At 40.1% G+C, this 24512-nt stretch overlaps 1 protein-coding gene and 1 pseudogene across 8 annotated transcripts in view; both read left to right on the forward strand.

Moving 5' to 3' along the window:
* The first annotated feature begins 1761 nt into the window (after positions 1–1761).
* Positions 1762–4261, forward strand: LOC121815290 (annotated as a pseudogene).
* A 2956-nt stretch (positions 4262–7217) lies between these two features.
* LOC102294984 (zinc finger protein 501) overlaps positions 7218–24512 on the forward strand; it is a 22749-nt gene continuing 5454 nt past the window's right edge. For 2 of the 8 annotated variants that reach the window (XR_006054972.1, XM_005934082.3), the window contains exons 1-2: positions 16466–19636; positions 22802–23054. Coding sequence is in view for 7 of the 8 variants with exons in the window: in XM_005934082.3 (XP_005934144.1) it covers positions 22817–23054 (238 nt within the window). In the remaining variant the exon portion in view is untranslated. Of the gene's footprint in view, positions 7406–10553; positions 10645–12863; positions 13133–13961; positions 15866–16465; positions 19637–22801; positions 23055–24512 lie in introns of those variants that run through there. The other 6 variants (XM_042225564.1, XM_014337383.2, XM_014337382.2 and 3 more) reach the window with 6 other exon arrangements.

Raw genomic sequence — 24512 nt, forward strand, 5'->3', positions numbered from 1 at the left:
TTAAACTACGATGACCTGGATGACTGAAAACCTTCACAGGCATATCTTCCAGGTAAAATTTGAAAACATGGGTGCACCACCCCAGCTAAATCAACACAGGTTTTAAACTGTATAAGTTATCAGATAATTCACCTGAACAGTTTAAACAGAGCTTAAGTAAGATGTAGGCTAAAGGACAGGAAGCAGACTGCAAAAGATGTGTTTTGTCATGGCTGTGGTGTGGTTAGCACACTAATAAATATATTTGGTTTTGCCCTGATATACATGTAATTAATCCTCTGTTTTCAGTGGTAAATGTACAGATACGAAAGGTTCAGGCCAACCAATGCTACATTCATCATCAGAGAATAGGAGCAGTTCTTACACTATACGGAGCTGCTGGTGGTGAAGGTAAAAAATATGCTGGAAGGCAAGGTTCCTGTATGAAGAGGAGAAGGTTTGATAGTGTTTTCTTAAATGTTACTGAATTTTAAAGAACAGCTGCAGTTAATAGTGTGATTGGAGGTACAGCAGGGAAGCTTGATGTATTCATATGACTTTATCTGTGAGACCTGATTGTACAGTTTAGCTAAGTGGAGTTCTTCTGTTTGCAGTGCTGTAGTGTGATGCCCTGCAGTGGTACATTTGTTCTCTGTGTTGATCACCTGTACCTGTTTCTAACCGGTGTGGTTACATTGAAGGTGATATCGGTGTCATACTACATACTGTACTGTACATACTGTAAGGTATACTTTCTGTACAATGCAAAGTGCTGCATTAATGTAACTGGAACAAAGTTTTGGGATCTCTTCAGTGTCACACATGAGACAAGTTTTATTACAATAGTGTCATGGTCCTGAGTTTGTGGACTCAGTGTTTTGATTGTTATTATCTTTTGTTTCAGTTTAATTCTGTTTAAGATTTTCTAGTTCTGAGGTTTTAGTTTCCTCTGTACTGTGTTAGTATTGTGTCACTGTGTTCATGTCATTTCCTGTTTTATTTTGACAGTGCCATGTCCTACGTTAGTGTGTCTAGTTTTGCTTCCCCTGGTCTTGTTATGTCGAATAAATCCCAGCTCTGTCTCCCTCGTGTTTCTCATTCCCTGATTGCTCCTTTGTGTATATGAGCACTGTGTTTTCTCCTGCTTGTTGCTGGTTCATCTGTGTTATCTCCCTGTGTTTCCCTGCGTCTCTGTTTAAGGTTTCAGGTTACTTTTGTTAGTTTTTTCCGGTATAGGTTATCTTTAGGTTCTGCTCATCCCATCACCACTTCTGTTTGTATTTCCACCGTTTAAATAAAGCTCACTCACATCTTAAGCTGTGCCTGCGTCTTGGGTTCTAATTCTCACACTCCCCAAATAGAGCTTAACTGTCAACAATAACTTAAATAAGAAACAGTAGAGGACAGCGAAAGGCCAGTGTACATCTAGTCTTCCTAACTGAAGGAAAGTAAGTAATGTAGAATAATGTAATGGGTAATGTTTTCTTTTATTGCCAGGAGCAGTTTGGAAATTTATTTCTTTATATTTTCCCTGTTGGTTTGTTTTTATAACTAAAAACTAAAAAATGAAGAAAAAAAAGACACAACCCCAAAAAAAGAACCCAAAATGAAACTCAGCACCTCCTCTCTATCCATGTTCCCTCCCCTTCCGATCTGCACTTTGACCGAAATATAGTGACTTGTAAGAGCTGACAGGCCCCATTAACTGTAGAAACACAAGATTTTTAGATCAGAGTTCAGAATAGTTTCAGTTATAAGGAAGTGAAACTCACACAGTCACTGACACTCAGAGAAGAAATGGCGACGAAAGGAGTTCAGCTGGACCGAGAAACTTTTTCTTGTTCAATCTGTTTGGATCTACTGAAGGATCCGGTGACTATTCCATGTGGACACAGCTACTGCATGAACTGTATTAAAATCCATTGGAATACAGAGAATACAAAGCAAATCTACAGCTGCCCTCAGTGCAGACAGACTTTCACAGCGAGGCCTGTCCTGGTGAAAAACACCATGTTAGCAGTTTTAGTGGAGGAGCTGAAGAAGACTGGACTCCAAGCTGCTCCTGCTGATCACTGCTATGCTGGACCTGAAGATGTGGCTTGTGATGTCTCCACTGGAAGAAAAATGAAAGCCTTTAATTCATGTTTAGTGTGTCTGGCATCTTACTGTGAGAACCACCTTCAACCTCATTATGATTCACCTACATTCAGGAAACACAAGCTGGTGGAGCCCTCCAAGAAACTCCAGGAGAACATCTGCTCTCGTCATGATGAGGTGATGAAGATGTTCTGTCGTACTGATCAGCAGAGTATCTGTCATCAGTGTTTAATCGATGACATAAAGGCCACGACACAGTCTCAGCTGCAGCAGAAAGGACTGAGAGGCAGAGAGAGCTGGAGGTGAGTCGACAAAACATCCAGCAGAGAATCCAGGACAGAGAGAAAGATGTGAAGCTGCTTCAACAGGAGGTGGAGGCCATCAATCAGTCTGCTGATCAAACAGTGGAGCACAGTGAGAAGATCTTCACTGAGCTGATCCATCTCATCCAGAAAAGAAGCTCTGATGTGAAGCAGCAGATCAGATCCCAGCAGGAAACTGAAGTGAGTCGAGTCAAAGAGCTTCAGGAGAAGCTGGAGCAGGAGATCACTGAGCTGAAGAGGAAAGATGCTGAGCTGAAGCAGCTCTCACACACAGAGGATCACATCCAGTTTCTACACAACTACCCCTCACTGTCAGCACTCAGTGAGTCTACAGACTCATCCAGCATCAATATCCGTCCTCTGAGCTACTTTGAGGATGTGACAGCAGCTGTGTCAGAGGTCAGAAATAAACTACAGGACATTCTGAGAGAGGAATGGACAAACATCTCACTGACAGTCACTGAAGTGGATGTTTTACTGTCACAACCAGAGCCAAAGACCAGAGCTGGATTCTTAAAATATTCAGTGAAATCACACTGGATCCAAACACAGCACACACACAGCTGTTATTATCAGAGGGGAACAGAAGAGCAATTGCAATGATTCAACAACAGTCTAATTCTAATCATCCAGACAGATTCACTGAATGGTTTCAGGTCCTGAGTAGAGAGAGTCTGACTGGACGTTGTTACTGGGAGGTGGAGAGGAAAGGGATAGGAGTTTATTTAGCAGTTGTGTACAAAAATATCAAAAGATCAGGAAATGAATGTGCATTTGGACATAATGACAAATCTTGGGCATTAGACTGTGATACAAAGAGTTATAATTTTGGTACAACAATTATAAAACTCCTGTCCCAGGTCTTCCATCCTCCAGAGTAGGAGTGTACCTGGATCACAGAGCAGGTATTTTGTCCTTCTACAGCGTCTCTGAAACCATGACTCTCCTCCACAGAGTCCAGACCACATTCACTCAGCCGCTCTATGCTGGACTTTGGCTTCACTCTGATTACGGAAACAAAGCTGAGTTCATTAACCTTAAATAGACTAAAGTATTTCATTTTGGTGTGTATTTCTTTTTTCTCCATCATTGTTGTGACATCTCTGCACTACACAGAGCTCAGCTGTCAGTCAAACATTATAGGTGGTACCTTGACGTCTTCTTGTTATTCTCTTGATGTTTTTCAGGGCCATTTTTTTTAGGTCGAGCTCTTTCCTGTTTCCTGGAGGCTATCACTACCCATGATGATTTTTTATTTACAAGCCAATATTCTATCCTTCTACAGCCTCCCTGAAACCATGGCTCTCCTTCAGATTCCAGACCACATTCACTCAGCCACTCTATGGACCGATTATACAGAACTGTAACAGCTGCAGAGCTCTGTGAACTCAGATAGACGGGGGAGATAGATGGATAGGTCTATCTACGTTACTTTCTCTGCTCCATTTTTCTTTCTCTCTCTCTTGCTGTCACTGTTTCCCATTACTGTTGTGCCAAGTGGAAATGCACCTGCAGTTTCATTGAAGGGCAATGTCTTTCTCTAAAATGAACTGACAGCCCGGATAGTCTGCATGACTTTAACACAGAATATCTGGGCTGTCAGTCAATTTTATGGTGTTTTGTCCTGCTCTGTGGTGAGGAGTGTGTTTCGGTGACTTACTTTTCAGTTTAGTGACCAACTCCTGGGTTTCTTTGTTTTCCTTCTTTAAAAGGTTTAGTGGCTTATTCATCTCTTTTAGTTATAGTATGAATAGGAAAATTAATAAAACTCTTTAACAATTTTGCACCCCTGTCTCCTTTTTTCAAACCAAACACCGTTTGTTTCTTCCCCCCACTTCCACTGGACCTTTTAAAGGAATGTAAAATCAATAGTGTGTTTTATGTAAATATTACCTATTTTAAAAAAAGAACAGCTGCAGTCTTAATAATGTGTTTGGGTGTAGAGCAGGGGAAGCTTCATGCCCTCAGGTGACTGCATCTAGGAGACCTGACTGCACTTTAATTGTGTAGAGTTCTTCAGTTTGGAGTCCTGAAGTGTTGTGCTCTGCAGTGGTGCAAATCTTTTTCATGTGTTGTCACCTATACACCTGTTTTTTCTGGCAGTGTAGTTACACTGTACTACTGGTTTGTACTGAGAAGTAGACAAAAAAGACAAAACAAACAAACTAACTTATGACACTAATGTATTTTTTTTAAACAGTCTCCCTGTTTATCAGCTAACTTTTCTCTGTTCATTTGGAATATTTGAATTATTTTAAGGAAGAGAAATACTGCATTCAGCAGATTTGCACAAGAAACTGAGAAGAATGATTTTTTAAAGAGGGTTTTTTTTATGTTGCAACAGATGATGTCATATTTTTACTGATAGGAGTTGCTCAGCACAGCTTACAAAGCATCTTATTTTCATTGATATCGAATGTGAAACTCACACCTTTCTACACAACTGAATTCTGATTGGATTTCGTTTGTATTTGTTTACAAAAGTGTGAATACAAGAAGTGTGTGCATTAGTTTTTATTTGGTTATCGTCTTGTTTTTGCCAGAAAAAAAGGTTGTTGACAAAAATGATGAAAATTACCAGTGAACAAAATTCACACTACTGTCAACATGCTTTCTCGTTTCCTGCTCGTCAGATCTGGAGGTTGTAGATGGTGGAACCAACACGTTGTGACATATAAGAGCTGACAGACCCCATTCACAGCAGAAACCCATGTTCTTTTGATCAGAGCTCAGTCTAGTTTTAGTTTCAGGAAGTGAAACTAAGGCTACATTCACATTGCAGGTCATTGCAGGTCTACACAGCAAACGCGCTCTAGTGTGAACCCTTAAAGCGGCCCGCATGCGCAAAAGCAGACGTTACACACAACGCGCTCTGTTTAGACCCAGACCAAACAGTATTGTTTGACTGATGGCCTTAATATAAAGACTTGTTTCGGACTTTACGTTTCCCAATTTTGCTTTAAGTTATTTTGTTATTTTGTTATTTAAAAATGATCCTTATTGTTGTTTTAGAGAGGAGCTTCAAAGGATAGTTGGAAATTTCTGTCAGAATCTGCAGATTATACAGTACAAATAAAATGTTCATGTTTCTCCAACGTTGTCTTCCCAACAGCTTCACTGGATGGCCAGGAAGCGTTCGTGTCTTATCGGGTGCTTCTTCGGAGCTGGTCTGTCTTGTGTCAGTGACGTAAAAGATGGATTTAATGCGACATGACCATCAAACAGCAGTCGTTTTCTGAAACATCAGATATGTATCGGATTCAGTACCACATAGGAAAGTGACCCAGATCGGATTTGAAAATATTGGATTTGTGCTGTTGACACTGTCATACCATGATCGGATATGGGTCGCATAGGGTCAAAAAAGTCGGATTTGATCCGCTTTCGCCTGCAGTGTGAACGTAGCCTTAGAGTCACTGACATTACTCCTGTTCTGTTGAAAAACTCCATGTTTGTGGAACAGCTAAGGAATGCTGGACTCCAAGATGCTCCTGCTGATCACTGCTGGACCTGAAGATGTTGCCTTTGATTTCTACACAGATAAAAAAAAACTTCAAAAAAGGATTCAAGTTCTGTTTAGTTTGTCTGGCTTCTTACTGTTAGAATCACCTTCAGCCACAGTGTAATGTTGTTCCATTAAAAACAAAAAGAAAAGAAACACAAGCTGGTGGAGCCCTCCAAGAAGCTCCAGGAGAACATCTGCTCTCGTCATGATGAGGTGATGAAGATGTTCTGCCGTACTGATCAGCAGAGTATCTGTTATCTCTGCTCTGTGGATGAACATAAAGGCCACGACACAGTCTCAGCTGCAGCAGAAAGGACTGAGAGGCAGAGAGAGCTGGAGGTGAGTCGACAAAATATCCAGCAGAGAATCCAGGACAGAGAGAAGTACTGTGACATCTGTTTTTTGTTTTGTTTTTTGTTTTTGTTTGATTTTTTAGATGGAGCTCTTTTCTGTGCCTTTTTTTTTTGCCATGGAGCCTATCACTGCTTCTCTTGCTTTAAACTTGGACTAAGCATTAAACTGACCAGGGAGGCTTTAGGAAGTGCAGAAAAGGCGTCACCTGGTGGGTAAACACAGACATGACAACAAAAAAAAGTAAACTGCACAGACGTGACAATGGTTGAAAATATGTTTCAGAAAATGCACAGATTTTCTGAAACATGCAATAAGATCTTTTTAATATAACTTATGGTGTACAGAGCTGGTATTTGGCCCCTTCCTGGTTTCTCTCTTATTTATATATCTATTTGTTTTTGCATATTTGTTTGCATATTTGTTGTTCAAATTTACATGTTTCAGATCATTAAACAAATTGTATTAATATGCAAAGATAACTCAAGTAAATCCACAAAGGAATTTTTATAACAATGATTTCATGTATTAAAGGAATAAAGCTATCCAAACCTAAACCAAAGTCTGAATTTAAATTACACTGAGTTGCTTTGGCATGATAAACATAAGCCATAAACAGGCTATTCACCAGACTTAGGCTGGTGCACTGTGATTTCAGTTATGGGTTGACACTTATTATTGGTCATCATATTGAAAAAATGCACATGTGGAAAGGCAGAATGTGCTAGGCATGCTTTTATGATCGGTTCCACATATGCTGAGAAAGAAACTTTATGTATAGACTATTCCTTGGATCAATATTTAACTTGGATTATTTTAGAGTCATACATTCAGGTTTCTTCAAAGTACCAGTGAGGGGCTCGTAAGTAACTCGATGAAATTGTACGAATGGCCTGAAGGGGGCAGCAATAACATTTTGATGCGTTTAATCTGCCGGAAATTAACAAGAAAACAATAAGAACGGAAATGACGCACGCTTACTACTTACCTCTGTGTTCAAGTGAGAGTTTATCGAGGCGAGATTAACTGCTGTTATCGAAGACGTTCTCTCAGGTTGCAAAACAATCGTCCGGTATGAGGAGGAGATCAATCATCACCGCAGACTGCTGGATATCAGCCGGAAACTCGAGATAAAGTTACACATAAATTGGTATGTAAAACTGTGACGATCACAATGAACTAACGCAGGAATACGACTCATGTAGGACACTGATCGGAGCCCAGATTGTAGACAGAAAGAGTAAATCAATGAGCAACTATGACCTGTTTGTATAGAAATAACACAAGTTCCCTTTTAAACGGTAAACTTCTTTTAGCGTTACACACGAGGAAGTGATTTTACTGGAAGGCTTCGTGTATTAAAGTCAAACAGAGACAAAGAAAGCTTCTGCTTTCTGCACAGTGCCGTAGGTCTCTCAACATCGCCATGTGGCTGTTGTGCAGGTATTCCCAGCTACCATATACACTTTGGAGAAGCACAAAAAAAATAACATAAAAATAAAACCTAGTGCGCGTCTACATTGCTGTTTACGGCTAAACGCACCTTCACAAAACGTTTGTGTGGTGCCTTTACGTATACACCGTAAAGTCAGAAATTCGGACCATACAAATTTCTTATTCTTAAGTATACTTGTTTGTGATATGCGCATGTTATTCCCCTTTTTTCAGTTTACTGTTGTGATTTTAATACTTCAGCCAAGAGTTATTTACATTACTTTTCCATCTCTTTAAATCTTTAAATATATAAACTATTAAAGTTTTCAACAAACAAACAAACAAAAAATCTTGTTCAACGCTGCGATTATTTTACATCTTGTTTTACTGCCGCGCTGAAGAAATAAAGCCCCCAGCTCTCTCTTGCTTTTTGTCCTCACTTTTGCATAGATAGATGTAGCCTGTCTTTCAAACTGTAATATGAACAGACCTATTCCCTTTAGAGACAACAATTAAATATAAAATTCTGTTTCTATGTCATATTATTTCAAACCCCCGACCAACAGTAGACCTGAAGATTATGAAGAGCATTGATAAGTGTAAACTTGACTAGTGACGCTTTGCACTTAAGAGTGAAGGTAAATGGCAGACTAAATATATCTATTTAATGTCAGACACACTGAAGTGAGAGTGTTTGTGACTTGTTAAGGTACCATGCAAAAGTCTTGAGCCACCCTCATCTCTTCATATTATGAGAAGAAAATTGGAAAACGGTTATTGAAACACATGCAAACATGCATGGAAATCCAGTATGTAAGGCTAAAACAGAGTTTGTACAATTCTATGAGCTTGAAAGGCAACACTTGGTATGACCTCCTGTGTTCCTCAACACAGCCTGAAATCTGTTAAAATTAGCTTTCTTCTTGAATGACAGTCCAAAGCTCTCGACTGAGTTTGAGTTAGATGCCTGTTTTATGCTTGATTGGAAAAAAAAAATCCTCTGATAATTGTTAGGTACAAGGGCTGGACTGAAAAAAGTGAAAGAGCAGCTTTGAAAGACCTTCTGAAAGGCTGGAGAACTATTACTCAAGACCTCTGTAAAACATTACCAGAAACTGGCTCCTTGGATGCAAAATATAAAGATTGGCTGAAGACTTTTGCACATCACTGGTATCTGTTTTAAGTTTGCCATCATTATATGTTGGGAAATTCGGTGAGTTATGTGAGACAGGCTATTTATACATTCTAATTAGATCTGTAGTTCACAATTTGGTAAAAATACTTATTATGAGGAAATTCATGGCCTGATTCAAACCATACATTAAATATGGACAGTATGAAGGATTACAGTAGTGACTGCACTGCACTGAGCTTTGGATGTGCTGCTGCTCCATGGTGCTGAAGCTCTTTGGCTTCACATCATTATGTGGTACCCTTGTGAGGTCTCTTAATTATTACGGTAGTATAGAAACAGAGCTGAAGAAGTCGCTCAAAAGCCAAACACTAAAATGCAATAAAAAGTCCAGAAAAAAGCAGATTGTCCCAAAGCCAGCTAAAATGATAAAATCTCAGTCTAAGAATATAAGAACACTTTGTTGGTAATATGTTTATATAGGAAGTAACAAAGTACAAATACTTTGTTACTGTACTTAAATAGAATTTTTGGCCTTCTGTGCCTTACTTGAGTACTTTTTACTTTTACTTCTTACATTTTCAAAACAGGCTTGTTACTTTTGGTTTAACGGATATGAGGGAAGCTATTATTTCATGTCACTGCACTCCTTCAAACATCAAACTGATTTAAGCGTGAACAGTAACACATGAGGGGCAATCCTGTTCGTGTATTAATCACCAGGGTATGTTGATAAAAAGGCATTAAAGAGGCACAATGGTGTCCGATAGTCAGGGTTTAAAGTGGGTTGCGTTTTCTTCTTCTTTTCTTATTTTTGGCACAACACCAGAACAACTGCAGGTGTCCATAAGTTGCAAGTGTGATACTTCAGCCTCTAACTAGCCCTGCAGAAGAGTAGTGAGCATAAAGGGAGCAATGTTTTTTAGTGGCAGGTGATTTCAAATGCAGCATTTCTATTAGCTCAACAAACATCAGCTAACACACAAACTGTTTGTGTGGAGTTTGTCTCACAGTGTGTTGCAAGCTAAAGGTCCAGCTGCTGTATTGCACTGGGAGTGAAAAGAAAGAGCTAACTTCACTCAGAGATGGAGAAAGATAAGAGAGATGGGACAGGAGAGGATAAAGAGAGCTTAGATTTAAAGGGGAGGACTGCTCATTTAAAGCTTACATTTAAGTCCTTGTGCTTTTAAATCAGATATTAGGTTTGTACATGTGACACTGTTTTTAAAAAAAATATATTGTAAAACATGCTGCAAAACAAACATGAGGTAGACTGTTATTTAAAGGCTGCATTAAAATAGATAAACAGGTTAGTTTGCTGTACTGTGATGGATTTAAAGTAAAGATCAGTGTGTTTGACTGGTGTACAGTGGCCGTCCAGTATAAAGACAGCATAAACTGTATACTGTCAGTGTAGAGCAGTTGTGTCATACTCCAGTCCTTGTGGGCCTGTGTCCTGAAACTTTTCCATGTGTCCCTCCTGCAACACACCTGAATAAACTTAGTAGGTCATTAGCAAAACACTTGACTGCATGCTGCGGTAGCAGCCCCTAAACCTACTCAAGTAAACTGAAGTGACGTAAAGTGTTTGGAAAGATCTACTTCTAAAACTACGTGCACCGTGTTCATTCAGTCATGAGCTGCTGTTACATGAATCAAATTGCTGAACTGCCACCTCAGCATGCAGTCAATTTCTATAGAGTGTTGCTAATGACCTACTTATGTTATTCAGGTGTGTTGCAGCAGGGACACATGGAAAAGTTTCAGGACACCGGCCCTTGAGGACTGGAGTTTGACACCATGAAACATCTGGTCGAATTCAGGTGAAATTGGACTTAAGTAGAGAATGTCTATAATTTTGCCAGCCTTCTGCATATCCTCTTTCTCTACATGCATGAATCTTCTCTGTGGTCTACCTTTTTCTTACTGCTTTGCAGCTTCATTCGAAGTACTGCTTCCATTTTCTCCATACACTCCCTTCACTCATTAGTACATATCCATATTTATCCTTAAACATGCTAACCTGCTGCACATCTTTTCCAGCTTGATCTCTGCCTAGCCACCCAGTGTTCCTGTTGACTGACTATCCTCCTTTTTCTTTGCTAACCTCTTCCTTTGAATACTTTCCTGTAGTTCCTCTGTCCATCAACAAGTCTCTTTGTTCTCTTTCCTCTCTCCAAAGGATACATCAATCACCTGGTTGTGAGTTTCCCTCACAACTACAACTGTACCTTCCCATTCATCTGGCAACACGTTCCTACTAGGGCTGGGTATCGTCACTGATTTCTAGAATTGATTCTATTCCGATTCACAAGGTCCTGAATCGATTCAATTCGATTTGAATTGGGGAAATTTTGCCTCAGACAGTCAGAAATATTATAATTCTGATCATTTATCAGTACATATCCATATTTTTATATCTATAAAAAGAAAGCTGACATTTGTGAGACTTTATCAGAGGTGTAAGCATCACAGCAGATGCCTTTGTGTCAAAGTAACTGAGCATTAAACACGGAAAAACATGAAGGCGATTTTCCTGGCCTGGCTTTTTATAGCAGATAACCTTAAAAATGTAGTAGAACAAAAACTGAAGAAACCCATGAATCAACATATAAACATTACCTGATGCTGATGAAGTGAAGCAGAGTAAAGTTACAGAGGTTTTATTAGAGACACAGCTAAGCGTTTTGCAATTTTGCATAATTCTAAAAAGTTTAAATTTCTTCAGTATTGAACAGCAGAAATGAGGCTTTCTTGTTGGAAGTCAGTTAGATTAACAAAAACAACAACAAAAAAACAGTGCCCGACAGCGCTGTACATAACGGTAGACTGGTGGGTAATAAGCAAGCAAATAATGCAGAAAACAGAGCTGTTTAGATGGGAAACTGTTGTTGAAGTACACTGAGAGAGTGAGCGAGAGAGCGCTGCAGGAAGTGTGATTTTTATCGTGGTGGAAGCAAAACAAGAAGAGGGAATTAACGATGATGCTTATGTGAAGCGACATGTAAAGCGTAGTTTGGATCTTCTTTTGTGGCTGGTTCAATCAAATTTGTTTGGAGAGAGACAAAACCTGAAGCTTCAGAATCTAGCACAAAACAAGATTTAGGCACAAAGTGCAGCCCCGCTGACACATCAGAATCTGTGAGCTCTCGGCTTTCAGCCCCGACGGCGTGTCCATGCCGTCGGGTGAGAAACTGTAAATTTATATTTAAAAATCGATTCAGGATTTTAATGAATCGATATCACATTATTCAAGCTAGAATCGATTTTAATCGGAAAATCAATAATCAAAACCCACCTCTAGTCCCTACCACCCAGAGCCTGTCTCAACTCCTTCCAGAACTCTGTGGAACATTTTTCCTTCTTCAGCTTCTACCATTTAATCCTTGCTTCTTCCTTCACTTGTTTCCTCTTCTTGATATTTGAAGCCATACTGTAGACTGCCATCCGATGCTGCCTAGCTGCATTCTCGAATAACACCACCTTCGGGTGTCTTTGCTTTCAGACCGCACATTCTGCATAAGCTGTAATCCACCTGTGTGCTCCCTTCTCCACTCTTATCTGTTACCCTAAATTCCTCCTCCTTGTTGATCCATGTGTTCACTACAGTTGTTTCCATCCTTTTCATGAAACCCACCATCATCTTTCCTGCACTACTTAACAGGAACACCATACCAACCCAAGACCTCCTTGTCTCCTCTTTTCGCTTCACCTACATTAAAATCTGCAGCTAGTAATCATTAAATATAGATTTCTTTTCTCATGGAAAGGATTTTCTGTCATGTAGTTACTGATGTTTGTTATCTCACAAAAGTGACAACCAAAAAGTGTTTTAAAACATAAGTTTCTTAGAACCTCCCCTAATGTTTTGTACTCTGCTATTAAGGGTGCTAGAACTCAAGAGTGACTCGCACAGGTGCTCTTGAAACATTTGTGCACTTATTCACATGTATGAGAAACATGCTCATTGTGTAGAGGCATACTGGAAGATATTTTTTAAAATGTTTGTTTTCTTGTCATCACATCAATAACCTCTTTCTAGTGTCCCTTTTATTAAGACCTCCCACAGCAACATGAAGTGTGAGGAAGAGGAGGGTCTGGATGACCAGCAGATGTGTAACCAGGAGAGTACCTCCAGTATGGACCAGGAGGACTCGGAGCCTCCACAGATTAAAGAGGAACAGGATGAACTCTGGATCAGTCAGGAGGAAGAGCAGCTTGTAGTGAAGCAGGAGACTGAAGGCATCATCATCTGGACTGGGGAAGAGCTAGATATTATGTGGAAGCCTGAAATAAAATTACACAGAATAGGTATGTAAAACTTCAAAATACCATTTATGTATTTTTTCCCCTAAACCTTTAACATTGAACATTAAACCTACATTCTCATAAGCCAAAGTGGAAACTGACTTCTTTCGTTCTGGTGAGGATTTCACTTCCCAGGTCCTTGGCCTCTGAACCATACTTGGCAATTTTTAATGCAACTTCAAATGCAGGACGGTTTGGTGAAAAAAAACAAACTCAAAAACCAAAGGCAAAAAGTAAAACTCTCTCCCATGACATTCTGCAGGAAGTACTCAGATTCAAGCATAATCAAAGATGGACAAGCTGCCCCAAGCTTTTGGGCTCTCAATTTGTAGAGGGTGGTCTTTTATTCACCCACTTATTAATTTCAACTCATGACTTCACCCATGGCAGACATTAAGCTTAAAAACATTGAAAACTGTCCAGTTTTCTGTTTATTATTTTTAGCGTGGTCACTCTGACCTGAAAATCTATTAAATATCCCCCCTTGTCAAAGCATTCCCCCTTTGAAGTGCCCTGTGTCCCATCTGAGGAACCTAAGTGCTATCTTTCTTCTACTACATGAAAGAAGACTGCCTGGACAGAAAACAGTCTACTAGTGCAGATACCTAAATACAACATATAGAAGTGCTTGAAACAGCCCATATGTGAGATGAATACATTACTTCTAAATAGGTGAGACATTATATGAGAATTAAAATAAAGTGTCCTTCAGTGCTGTTCTATAATATTCTAGTATGAACGTGTGATAATTTTGAATACTAGATTTACAACCTGAAATACCCAGTTGTGTTTTTTTTTTTTTCATATCATTTTTGTCCATGTGTCACATCAGATCTCCCGCAACAATATATGTGTATGGAGGAGGAGGCTATGAATAACCAGCAGGTTGATAACCAAGATAGAAACTCCAGTCTGAACCAGGTCGACCCAGATCCTCCACAAATTAAAGAGGAACCGGAGGAACTCTGCACCAGTCAGGAGGGAGAGCAGCTTGTTCTGAAGCAGGAGGCTGATATCTTTATAGTGACTCCTATTTATAAGGAAAGTGACCACAGTGAATCAGAACCAAACTGTGACCATCTCCTTTCTTACAACTCTCCTGAACCAGAGAGCCAAGATCAGAAAGAAAGTGAGCATGTGCAGACAGGATCAACTAGATATGCAGAGCCGAAGAAGAGAAGACATCACAGTAACAAAACAGATAACTGTCCAGTGACGGAGAGTCAGTGCAAAACTGACACCAGTGAAAAGTCATTAAAATGTGACACCTGTGGAAAAACTTTTCAGTATAAATACAGGCTGACTAAGCATTTAAGAGTTCACACAGGTGAGAAACCTTACTCTTGCAGCACTTGTGGGAAAAGATTCAGTCAGCTCATACATGTGAAAAGCCATATGGCAATTCACACAGGTGAAAAGCCATATTCTTGCAGCTCTTGTGGGAGAAGATTCACAAAGAAATCAACTTTAGATCATCATGAAAGGATTCACACAGGCGAGAAACCCTATTCTTGTAGCACCTGTGGCAAAGGTTTCAGTCAGACGATACACTTGAAAACTCACATGAGAATCCACACAGGTGAGAAGCCCTATTCTTGTGAAACCTGTGGGAAATGTTTCAGTGACTCATCAGCATTCAGAGTTCATGTTAGAATTCACACTGGTGAGAAACCTTATTCTTGCATTGCTTGTGGGAAAAGTTTCCGTCACATGATAAACTTGAAAACTCACATGAGAATTCACACAGGTGAGAAGCCCTATTTTTGTGGGACCTGTGGGAAAGGATTTACTCAGAGAAAACACTTGAAAACTCACATCAGAATCCACACAGGTGAAAAGCCATATTCATGTAGCACCTGTGGAAAAGAATTTAGAGATCAGTCAACATTAAGAAAACATATCAAAACCCACACAGGGGACAAGCCACGTTCTTTTGACACCTGTGAGAAAAGATGCAGTCAGACAAACATAGAAACTCACACAGCTTAAAAGTTTCATCCTTAGAGTCTATCAGAGCCGTCAGACATAGCAGTGTGTTAATGGTAAAACTCACACTAGTGAGAAACCAAATAACTCCAAAACCAGAAGGAAGAGATGAACTTACATTCAGGTCAATGAGCTACATTTTATCTCCTGGACAGTAAAAACACTTTTTGTATTGTTTGTTTGCCTTATACTTATGATGTAGGGGAAACCCAGATTTTTACATTTGTCTGAGCAGATATATATGTACACCTATCAGGCATAGTATTATGACCAGTGAACAACATTATCTCTACATCTTGGCTCTTGTTGGGGGGTAGGATATATTAGGAAGCAAGTAAACATTCTTCCCTCAGAGTTGATGAGCTAAACAGGAAAAATGGTTGAGTGAGTGAGGTTGACTTTGGGTCAGACAACTGGGTCAGAGTATCTTCAAAAATGCAGCTCTTATGGGATGTTCCCGGTCTGCAGTGGTCAGCATGTATCCAACGTGGGCCAAAGAATGAAAAGTGGTGAACCAGTGATGGTCTCATAGACAGCCACGGCTCACTGATCCAAGTGGGATCAAAGGCTGGCCCATGTGGTCCGGTCCAACAAACAACTCCCAAAACAGAGTTAATGCTGGTTCTAATAGAAAGGTGTTAGAATATACAGGGAGTGCAGAATTATTAGGCAAGTTGTATTTTTGAGGAATAATTTTATTATTGAACAACAACCATGTTCTCAATGAACCCAAAAAACTCATTAATATCAAAGCTGAATGTTTTTGGAAGTAGTTTTTAGTTTGTTTTTAGTTTGAGCTATTTTAGGGGGATATCTGTGTGTGCAGGTGACTATTACTGTGCATAATTATTAGGCAACTTAACAAAAAACAAATATATACCCATTTCAATTATTTATTTTTACCAGTGAAACCAATATAACATCTCCACATTCACAAATATACATTTCTGACATTCAAAAACAAAACAAAAACAAACCAGCGACCAATATAGCCACCTTTCTTTGCAAGGACACTCAAAAGCCTGCCATCCATGGATTCTGTCAGTGTTTTGATCTGTTCACCATCAACATTGCGTGCAGCAGCAACCACAGCCTCCCAGACACTGTTCAGAGAGGTGTACTGTTTTCCCCTCCTTGTAAATCTCACATTTGATGATGGACCACAGGTTCTCAATGGGCTTCAGAAGCTTTGCAATTTTGAGACTGCTGCATCCTTCTGCAAGATATCTCACTATTTTTGACTTTTCTGAGCCTGTCAAGTCCTTCTCTTGACCCATTTTGCCAAAGGAAAGGAAGTTGCCTAATAATTATGCACACCTGATATAGGGTGTTGATGTCATTAGACCACACCCCTTCTCATTACAGAGATGCACATCACCTAATATGCTTAATTGATAGTAGGCTTTCGAGCCTATACAGCTATTTGCCTAATAATTCTGCACTCCCTGTACAGTGCATTGCAGTTTGGGCGCTGCATAGTTGTCTTACCCTCACCCCAACTGGTCGTAGTCAATTGTTCCTCCTCCCTGAACCTGGTTCTGCAGCAGATGTCTTCCTGTTAAAAGGGAGTTTTTTTTTCTTCCCACTGTCACAGAGTGCTTACTTATAGGGAGTTGACTGATTGTTGGGGTTTTTGTGTTATACAAATAACATTGAATTACTGCATACCAGTCGGGGTGTCCATGCTTATCCCTGGCCATGTGGACAATGGGTATGTGAAGATCGTATCAACTACCTAGTATTGTTGTAGACCATGAACACCCATTCATGGAAATGGTATTCTCTGATGTGTGTAGTTTCTCAATCATCCAGGCATGTTAGTTTAAGGAGTTTGGAAAGAAAGTAACTGGACCTCTTTACCTTTTGTGAAGAAACCTTAAGAAGCCTGTGGCCTCTCTGTGTGGGGTAATGTGCCCCACCAAAAGCAAAAATGCTTGCAGGGAGCACAGCAAGAATTTTGAGGTGTTGACTTGCACTCCGAATCCCCCAGATATAAGTCCAGTCGAGCATCTGTGGGATGTGTCGGACAAACAAGTCCATACCACAGTACACCTTCAGGGGTCTGGAGTCCATCCCTTGAACAGTCAGGGCTGTTTTTGCAGCAAAAGGGTAGCCAACACAATATTAGGCAGATGGTCATAGTTTTATGCTTGGTCAGTTTGTGTACATATGTATATTATAAATTTATATATTGTGTTAGTGCTGGTGAGGTGATAAATATTAATTGTAGATCCAGATTCTTCAGTTTTTTCACTTGACAGTGTTGTTACAGAAAAAATATTTTTCTGTGGGTACTTGGCTTTTTTTATAGCCAAGATTTTATTATTTTATTGTCTAATAAAGAGTCTTTAATCTCTTTAAAGAAAATTAAAAGCTTGACAGTTACAAGACCAAAAACAATGTGCCTTTATGGATTTGAGGTCACCTTATGTTGTAATACTTTTCATAAAAAATAAGCTTCCATATGGACCTCTTCTGTTGATTTATTTATCCTGATTTATTTAGTTCTGTTCCTTATTGTTGTGGGTTCTTTATTCTTAAAATTTAAATAAAAATTTCTGTAAAACGTGACAATTTTTTTCTGAAGTGTCATTTCTAAAATATGAAGCTTTGGTTGCGCCTGTCATTATTTTATATGTATTTTGAAACTGAGGTTTTGATTATTTGAGGAAACATGCTTCTGTGTGTATTACTGTTCCTGAGCTGCTCTGGCTGCAGAGCGTTGCTGCTTCATTGAAGATATTTGTGTAGAGTAGCTGCAGATTGACAGTTCATACAGCATAAAAATACACTGCTCAGATATTAAAGGAACACTTTTTAATCAGAGTATAGCATCAAATCAGTTAAACCTCTGGGGTATTTATCTGGTTAGTTAAGTAGTAGAAGGGGTTGCTAATTAGTTTCAGCTGCTTTGGTGTTAATGAAATTAACAACATCTAGAAGGGCAACAATGACACAACCCCTGAAACAGGAATAGTTTTACAAAAGGAGCCACTGACATTTTTCCCCTCCTCATCTTTTCTAGAGTTTTGCATTTGCCAGTGTCACTACTGGTAGCACGAGCGGATACTTGGACCATACAGAGTTTCCACAGGTAGCCTGAGTCCTCCTGGATGGCACATCAATATGTGCAATTACCAGAAGCTTTGCTGTGTTTGCCAAACGCATTCTCAAGAGCATGGAGGAGGTTCTGGGAGACAGGCACTGTAGGAGAGCTGAGTATGGCATAGAAGGTCCTTATTCCATCAGCAGTACTGATATCTGCTCCTTTGTGCAAGGAGGAACAGGATGATACAAAATAACCTAAATCAGGCCACTGGTGTGAATGTCAGTGAGCAAATGATCACAGACTTAATTATATATTTATGCGGTCAGTTTTAGCGACATAACAATATAAAAGATGGATGTAGCCACCATGAGGATTTGGCAGGTAGGGGAAATTATAGTTCTAGTGCAAAGGTGCATGGGGAAATTACTTACAAATAAGTCACCTAATATTTTTTATTGTGAGTTTTTAGTATTTAAAGCTAGAGGGGGGAAAAAAGAAACTAGTTTGTGAAACTATGCTAAGAACACACACCTTCAATCAAAGATGTCCAACCTTTCCTTCATCCTGGAGAGCAACTGTGGATCACACCCACATCCTCTGCAGGGACTGTTGTCGATTAAGCACTTACACCATGCACATGAGAAATGTAACTCCAGCGCTAAATAACATAAGAGCTTCAGGCAAAGAGAGAAAAAGCAGTGTTACATGTTGTGGCTCCTGTGAGCAAACTGACTCACTGTGTCACACACAGATATTTAAACCTCTCTTTATTGATGATGTATAAGCTGCTGAAGGCTCAGTGAAGTTTTTTTTACATCTTTTTCTGCTAAGTTAACTGAAGTCTGATGATGCACAGCACACGAGGGCGCCGTCATCATGCTAACAAGGATGTAGAGGAGGTTAAAGCACCTCAGCTGAGCTTGTCCACATATTTTTAGGATGATACAACTCTTTGTCACAGCACACTGTGTCCCATCAAAGTAATTTAGTTTGAAGCTGCATCACATTCCTTCAGCTTCAGCACAGAGTGTTAAAAACAGAACAAACAGCAGGTTCAAAGCACCAGCACGGTCTTTGTTTTTTTCAGTAATGTGTGTCAATTTTCTGCCATCGCTGCTAGGCAACAGGACCAGCGCGACGTAAGAGATATAAAAACGCTGAGTGCGGCCTTCACGGCCTGAAAGGATGCAGCTGCTGAGGTGGGACAAAAGCTTTGTGCAGTTCAAGGACTCTGATGGATGGTGTTTTATGCGCGGTAGACGGTTAGCTTGAAGAGCCTGTTTTGGTGGTATGAGAGAAATATTTCAGTTGTCCGAGCAGCACTGCCTTTAATTCAGTGTCCGAGCGATTAACTGCTGAAAAAATCTGCTCAGAGGCTAAAAACACGATCGTACAGTATGAAGAGGAGATCAGCCTCATACGCGGACTGCCAGCTATCAGCCGAAGACTCGGGATAAAGTCACAGATAACAGGTATGTGACGCTTACACAGGAGTAAGACGTGTAAGGACCCTGATCGGAGCTCAGTCTGCAGGCTAACAGACAATAATGAAGCAGCAGCTATGAGCTATTTTTTTTTAATAGATATACTAAATAAAGTCGCCACCACCCTCTCTCTCTTTAACAGTAAACTTTTGGCATTAAGCATCCAAGGAGACACAGGGGAAATTTACGTTAGCAGAGGATGGCGTTAGAGATTACGATAGAGGAGGCAGTAAGGGAAAGCAGTTTGCAGGGTGCCCCCAGTTGGATGTCCGCTTCGGCTCTCTGTCTGCCGGTCGGTGGCTACACAAGAGCCCGCTGCCGCCTGTGGCTCTCTTCGCCCAGCAGGCCGGCAGGAATTTTGCTTTCAGAGAGGGGCTTCAAGTCTGAACCAGATGACCAGATGATGATCCCACCACCCTCGCTTATTTTTGTTTTAAATATAAAATGTTAAATAATTAAAATGGTCATACTGGCCAAAATTATGGTAACTGTGACTTCAGCATTAACTTAGACTAAAAAGATCCAAACGAAATCTCAGTCTATTAGATGGCAGCACCCGAGTCCCCTTCTTTTTATTTGCTCTTTTTGCCAACCCTTAGCTAAATGAGAGTCCACTGCTCCAAGCTTTTAATGTGGAAAACTCAGATAATAGAAAAACGGTCAGAAATCCCACTTGGCAAAAATAAAATACTTACTTATACTTATACACTTATACTACAGCCAGTTTTTAGAAAATAATTTCTTTTGGATTTAAGAAAAGGCATTTCTTCTTTGGCATTTGCGTAGTGCTTCCAGAACGCACTGGAGTGATGTGGCACCATTTGTATGTGAATAAAAATATTCACAAAACAGGAGCTCATCTTAGGTGTCATAGGGAGAGAGGCAGGGTGCAGCCTTCACGAATTGACAATTTGTTGCAGTGGTACACAGAGAAAGAAACAAACTCTCTTTTTGGAAAATGCTAATGCGGTGGCTACAGGGCTGGCCTTACATTCCTTGTTGACAGTTCATTGGTGGTTGAAACTGAGCTACATTAGGAGGCAGCACACCTGAACAGGTTAGGCTTAGGGCATATGAAACAGCCCTGCCAAACCTTCTGTGTACTTACTCCTGCCTTGTACTACATGCCGTTGGATTGATGAACAGAGGATTTGGTTTCTGTCTTTGTTGCATGCATGCATTTACCATATTTTGTTTCTTCACTTTATTATCATAGCACTGAATCTCACATCAAGAATAAATGAGGTTACCCTTTTTTGCCACATTGTGGATGCTGTAGGGATTGTGTGTGGACTGAGACTCAAGTGGATACTAGGATTTATCCAGAGGAGAGCTGCATTATTACTAATGTGCCACTGTATGAACCTGACATGTTAGTGAAGCAGATCCCCATGTATTTGTATGTTAATGAAGTTGCTTTGCCACCTTCATAAATGCATGCATTACTCTTTTTTTGTAAGCTGTAGGTATTTAAGTCAGTATTATATATTTTTATATCTGTATTAACGCACTAATACAGTCCCAAATCTGACAAAACCCCCGAAACACTGCAAACCCATTGCAAGGGTGTAAATTTGGTTTTGGCATTGGTGGGGATGATTCAACCACCGAGCCCTGCCCTGTTTCTTTTTTTTCCCTTTTTGTCTTTGCTTCTTGATAAATAAAAAAAAAAAGGAGAAATATACTTTCCTACATATGCTATTCTACATACTTTTAAACCATTTAAAATTACAATTCATAGTTTTATATGTCCATCCATCCATCCATCTTTATCCGAGGCTGGGTCGCGGGGGCAGCACCCTAAGCAAAGAGGCCCAGACCTCCCTCTCCCCAGCCACCTCCTCCAGCTTATCCGGGGGAGCACCAAGGCGTTCCCAGGCCAGCCGAGAGATATAATCACTCCAGCATGTCCTGGGTCTGCCCCGGGGCCTCCTCCCGGTGGGACATGCCTGGAACACCTCACCCAGGAGGCGCCCAGGAGGCATCCTTGTCAGATGCCCGAACCACCTCAGCTGGCTCCTTTCGATGTGGAGAAGCAGCGGCTCTACTCTGAGCCCCTCCCGGATGGCCGAACTTCTCACCCTATCTCTAAGGGAGAGGCCAGCCACCCTTCGGAGGAAGCTCATTTCTGCCGCTTGTATCCGCGATCTCGTTCTTTCGGTCACTACCCACAGCTCGTGGCCATAGGTGAGGGTAGGGACGTAGATCGACCGGTAAATTGAGAGCTTCGCTTTTACACTCAGCTCCCTCTTCACCACGACGGACCGGTGCAGTGTCCGCATTACTGCAGCTGCAGCCCCAATCCGTCTGTCGATCTCACATAGTTTTATATGTGAATTATATAATGTTAAATTACTATTAAACAAATGACTAAGTGAAACTAAAAAGAGCTCCCTGAAAGGCACAGCCAATCACATTGGCCATATTTGTCACATGAGGTAGGACTCCAGTAGAGAACGTAATTTAACTCTTTCTGCACCGCTAAGTGAATGAGAGGTTGACAGATCGTTTTTTTCTTTCTATCGGGTTTATTTTTCTTTACTAGAAGAGACCAAATTATTGGTGGGGACAATTCAATAATCGCTGGATATTGGTGGGGACATGTCCCTTCCGTCCATGCCAAATCTACGCCCTTGACCCCACTGTCAGAGTACCTGGGCCATTGACCCAGTGTTTCGTTCTGTTAGGTCAGGTGTGTGGAGAATGGAGACAGAGGACCAAAATGCTGGACTCATAGATTTATTATTAGGTTGAATGAACTGAACATAAATGACTGAATGAACTAGGAACACACACGAGCAGTTGACAACAACAAGAGTTCAGCACTGTTTAATCAAAACATCAGGATTGACATTACAAGAAAAATTTGGGGTTGGCTCTAAACATGCAGGGTGAGGACTGAGTGATGAGTTGCAGGATAGAGCCAAAGTTACTAATAATCTAACTAATCTTAGCTCTTTGAGCCATCTGCCCATGGAAATTACCCACTTGGTATGATAACATACAAAAGATCACTGCATCACAGGAAACAACAATAAGAATAGCTAATCGGGTAGTGATTCAAGAACTCAATCTGTACTGGATTATATTTGTTTAGAGGTGTATTTTCATGTCATCACATTAGTAACCTTCATGTGTGCTTTTGTTCCTCAGACCTCTAATAGCAGCATGAAGGGTAAGGAGGAGGAAGGTCTGGATGACCAGCAGGTCTGGATCCAGCAGGAAAACTCCAGTCTGGACCAGGAGGACCCAGAGGCCCCACGGATAAAAGAGGAACAGGAAGAAATCTCCACCAATCAGGGAGAGGGAGAGCAGCTTAAACTGAAGGAGGAGGCCGAAAGTGAGGATGAACAACTCAAACTCAGTGATGATATGTGGAAACCTGAAATAAACTTACACAGCACAGGTATGCAAACCTGTATCGGTCTTAATAAAAAATGAATTTGAATAATTTAGGATCCTACTCACTGCTCAAATTTAGCAGTGAGTAGGATTTATTTTTAGAGAAACAGGAAGAACCTAAAAATCAGCTGCAAATCAGCTGCAATCAGTAGCAATAGTGCATGTGTTTCTTAAACATTTAACATCAACAACATTTCTACTGGTGCAGTGGAAATGATGAAACTGAAGAGTTCACTTCCTTGGAGCTGCAGAAAAACGGAGTCACTCTGATTATACAGCCTTTAGAAATGATTTGTTTCCCTCATAAAAATATTTGCTGAGTACAGATAGCACCATAATGTCAAAGGTCACAAATGTTTTGTGAAGCTTTAAAGACTAGTTTCTAATTTTCCAAGTGTCACTGAGGGAATGTTCCCAGTTCTTCTTGTTTTTATTCAGCTTCAGTGATAGTGGAGGAAGCAAATATCTATAAACTGTCTCAAATGTTTATACCAGTCCCCAAATTACAGAGAACAGCTGTATTTTCTTCCCCTGTTCTCCTCTCCATCTCTCACCTGCTGCTGTCTTGTTTTTTTCCTCCTCTTCCTCACACATAGCTGAATTTGTCCTGGTGTTTCATCAGGGGTGGAGAGCCTCTGTCCCTTCACCTCTCACCTTGTCAGTCTATTCTGACTCTGGACACCTGCAGAATGAAGTCAACCATGACAGTTAACAACAAAAACAGCAGAGGTTTATCAAATATCTGTTAACTTGCAGGATGAAAACACAGTTTTTTAATAGAATCACTCTTTATGTATTTTAAAAACAAAAAAAGGGGAAACAGGACATGTGACCCTGCAGAAATGTTGGGCTTTATTACAAAGGTGACAGACTCAGGTTGTATGATATAAGCATGACAAAACATGGAGGAGGACTTATTATTAGTGGTTTATACAGGATGAGAGTTCTTTTAACTATAAACCAAGCACAGCATGGTTGGGTCTGTTTCCTCACCACATGGGACAGATGTTTGGTCCCTGTGAATACACTTAGCTTAAAGATTGAACCGTCTGCTTGGTTTATTCTAAAACGTTTAAGTACCGTTGGCTTTACATCTACAAACAGACCCAGCTTCGGTAGAAAACTAAACTAACTAACCAAAGCTTGTATGACTCAAGCCAGGTTATGTGGCGATACCAGTAACAATTTTTGATTTGAAGTATTTATTAATGAATTAATTATTTATTTTGAAATATTGATTAGTGTTTTTATTTTACATTTTTATTTTAAATAAACGTATTAAATAATAAATTACTTATGTAATGTTTGAATAAATAAAATAATTTAAAAAAGGAATTTGTAAATTAATTTACAAATGCATAATTTACTGTACAATTTATGCACAGAATTCTTTATTTTGATGAGTGTGGCTCTTGTGGTCCTCCATAATTACTGAATTACTGAAGGGACCAGGTGACACGTG

Source organism: Haplochromis burtoni, unplaced genomic scaffold (genome assembly GCF_018398535.1).
Source record: "Haplochromis burtoni strain Fernald_Lab_line unplaced genomic scaffold, NCSU_Asbu1 Contig_175, whole genome shotgun sequence".
NCBI lineage: Eukaryota > Metazoa > Chordata > Actinopteri > Cichliformes > Cichlidae > Haplochromis > Haplochromis burtoni.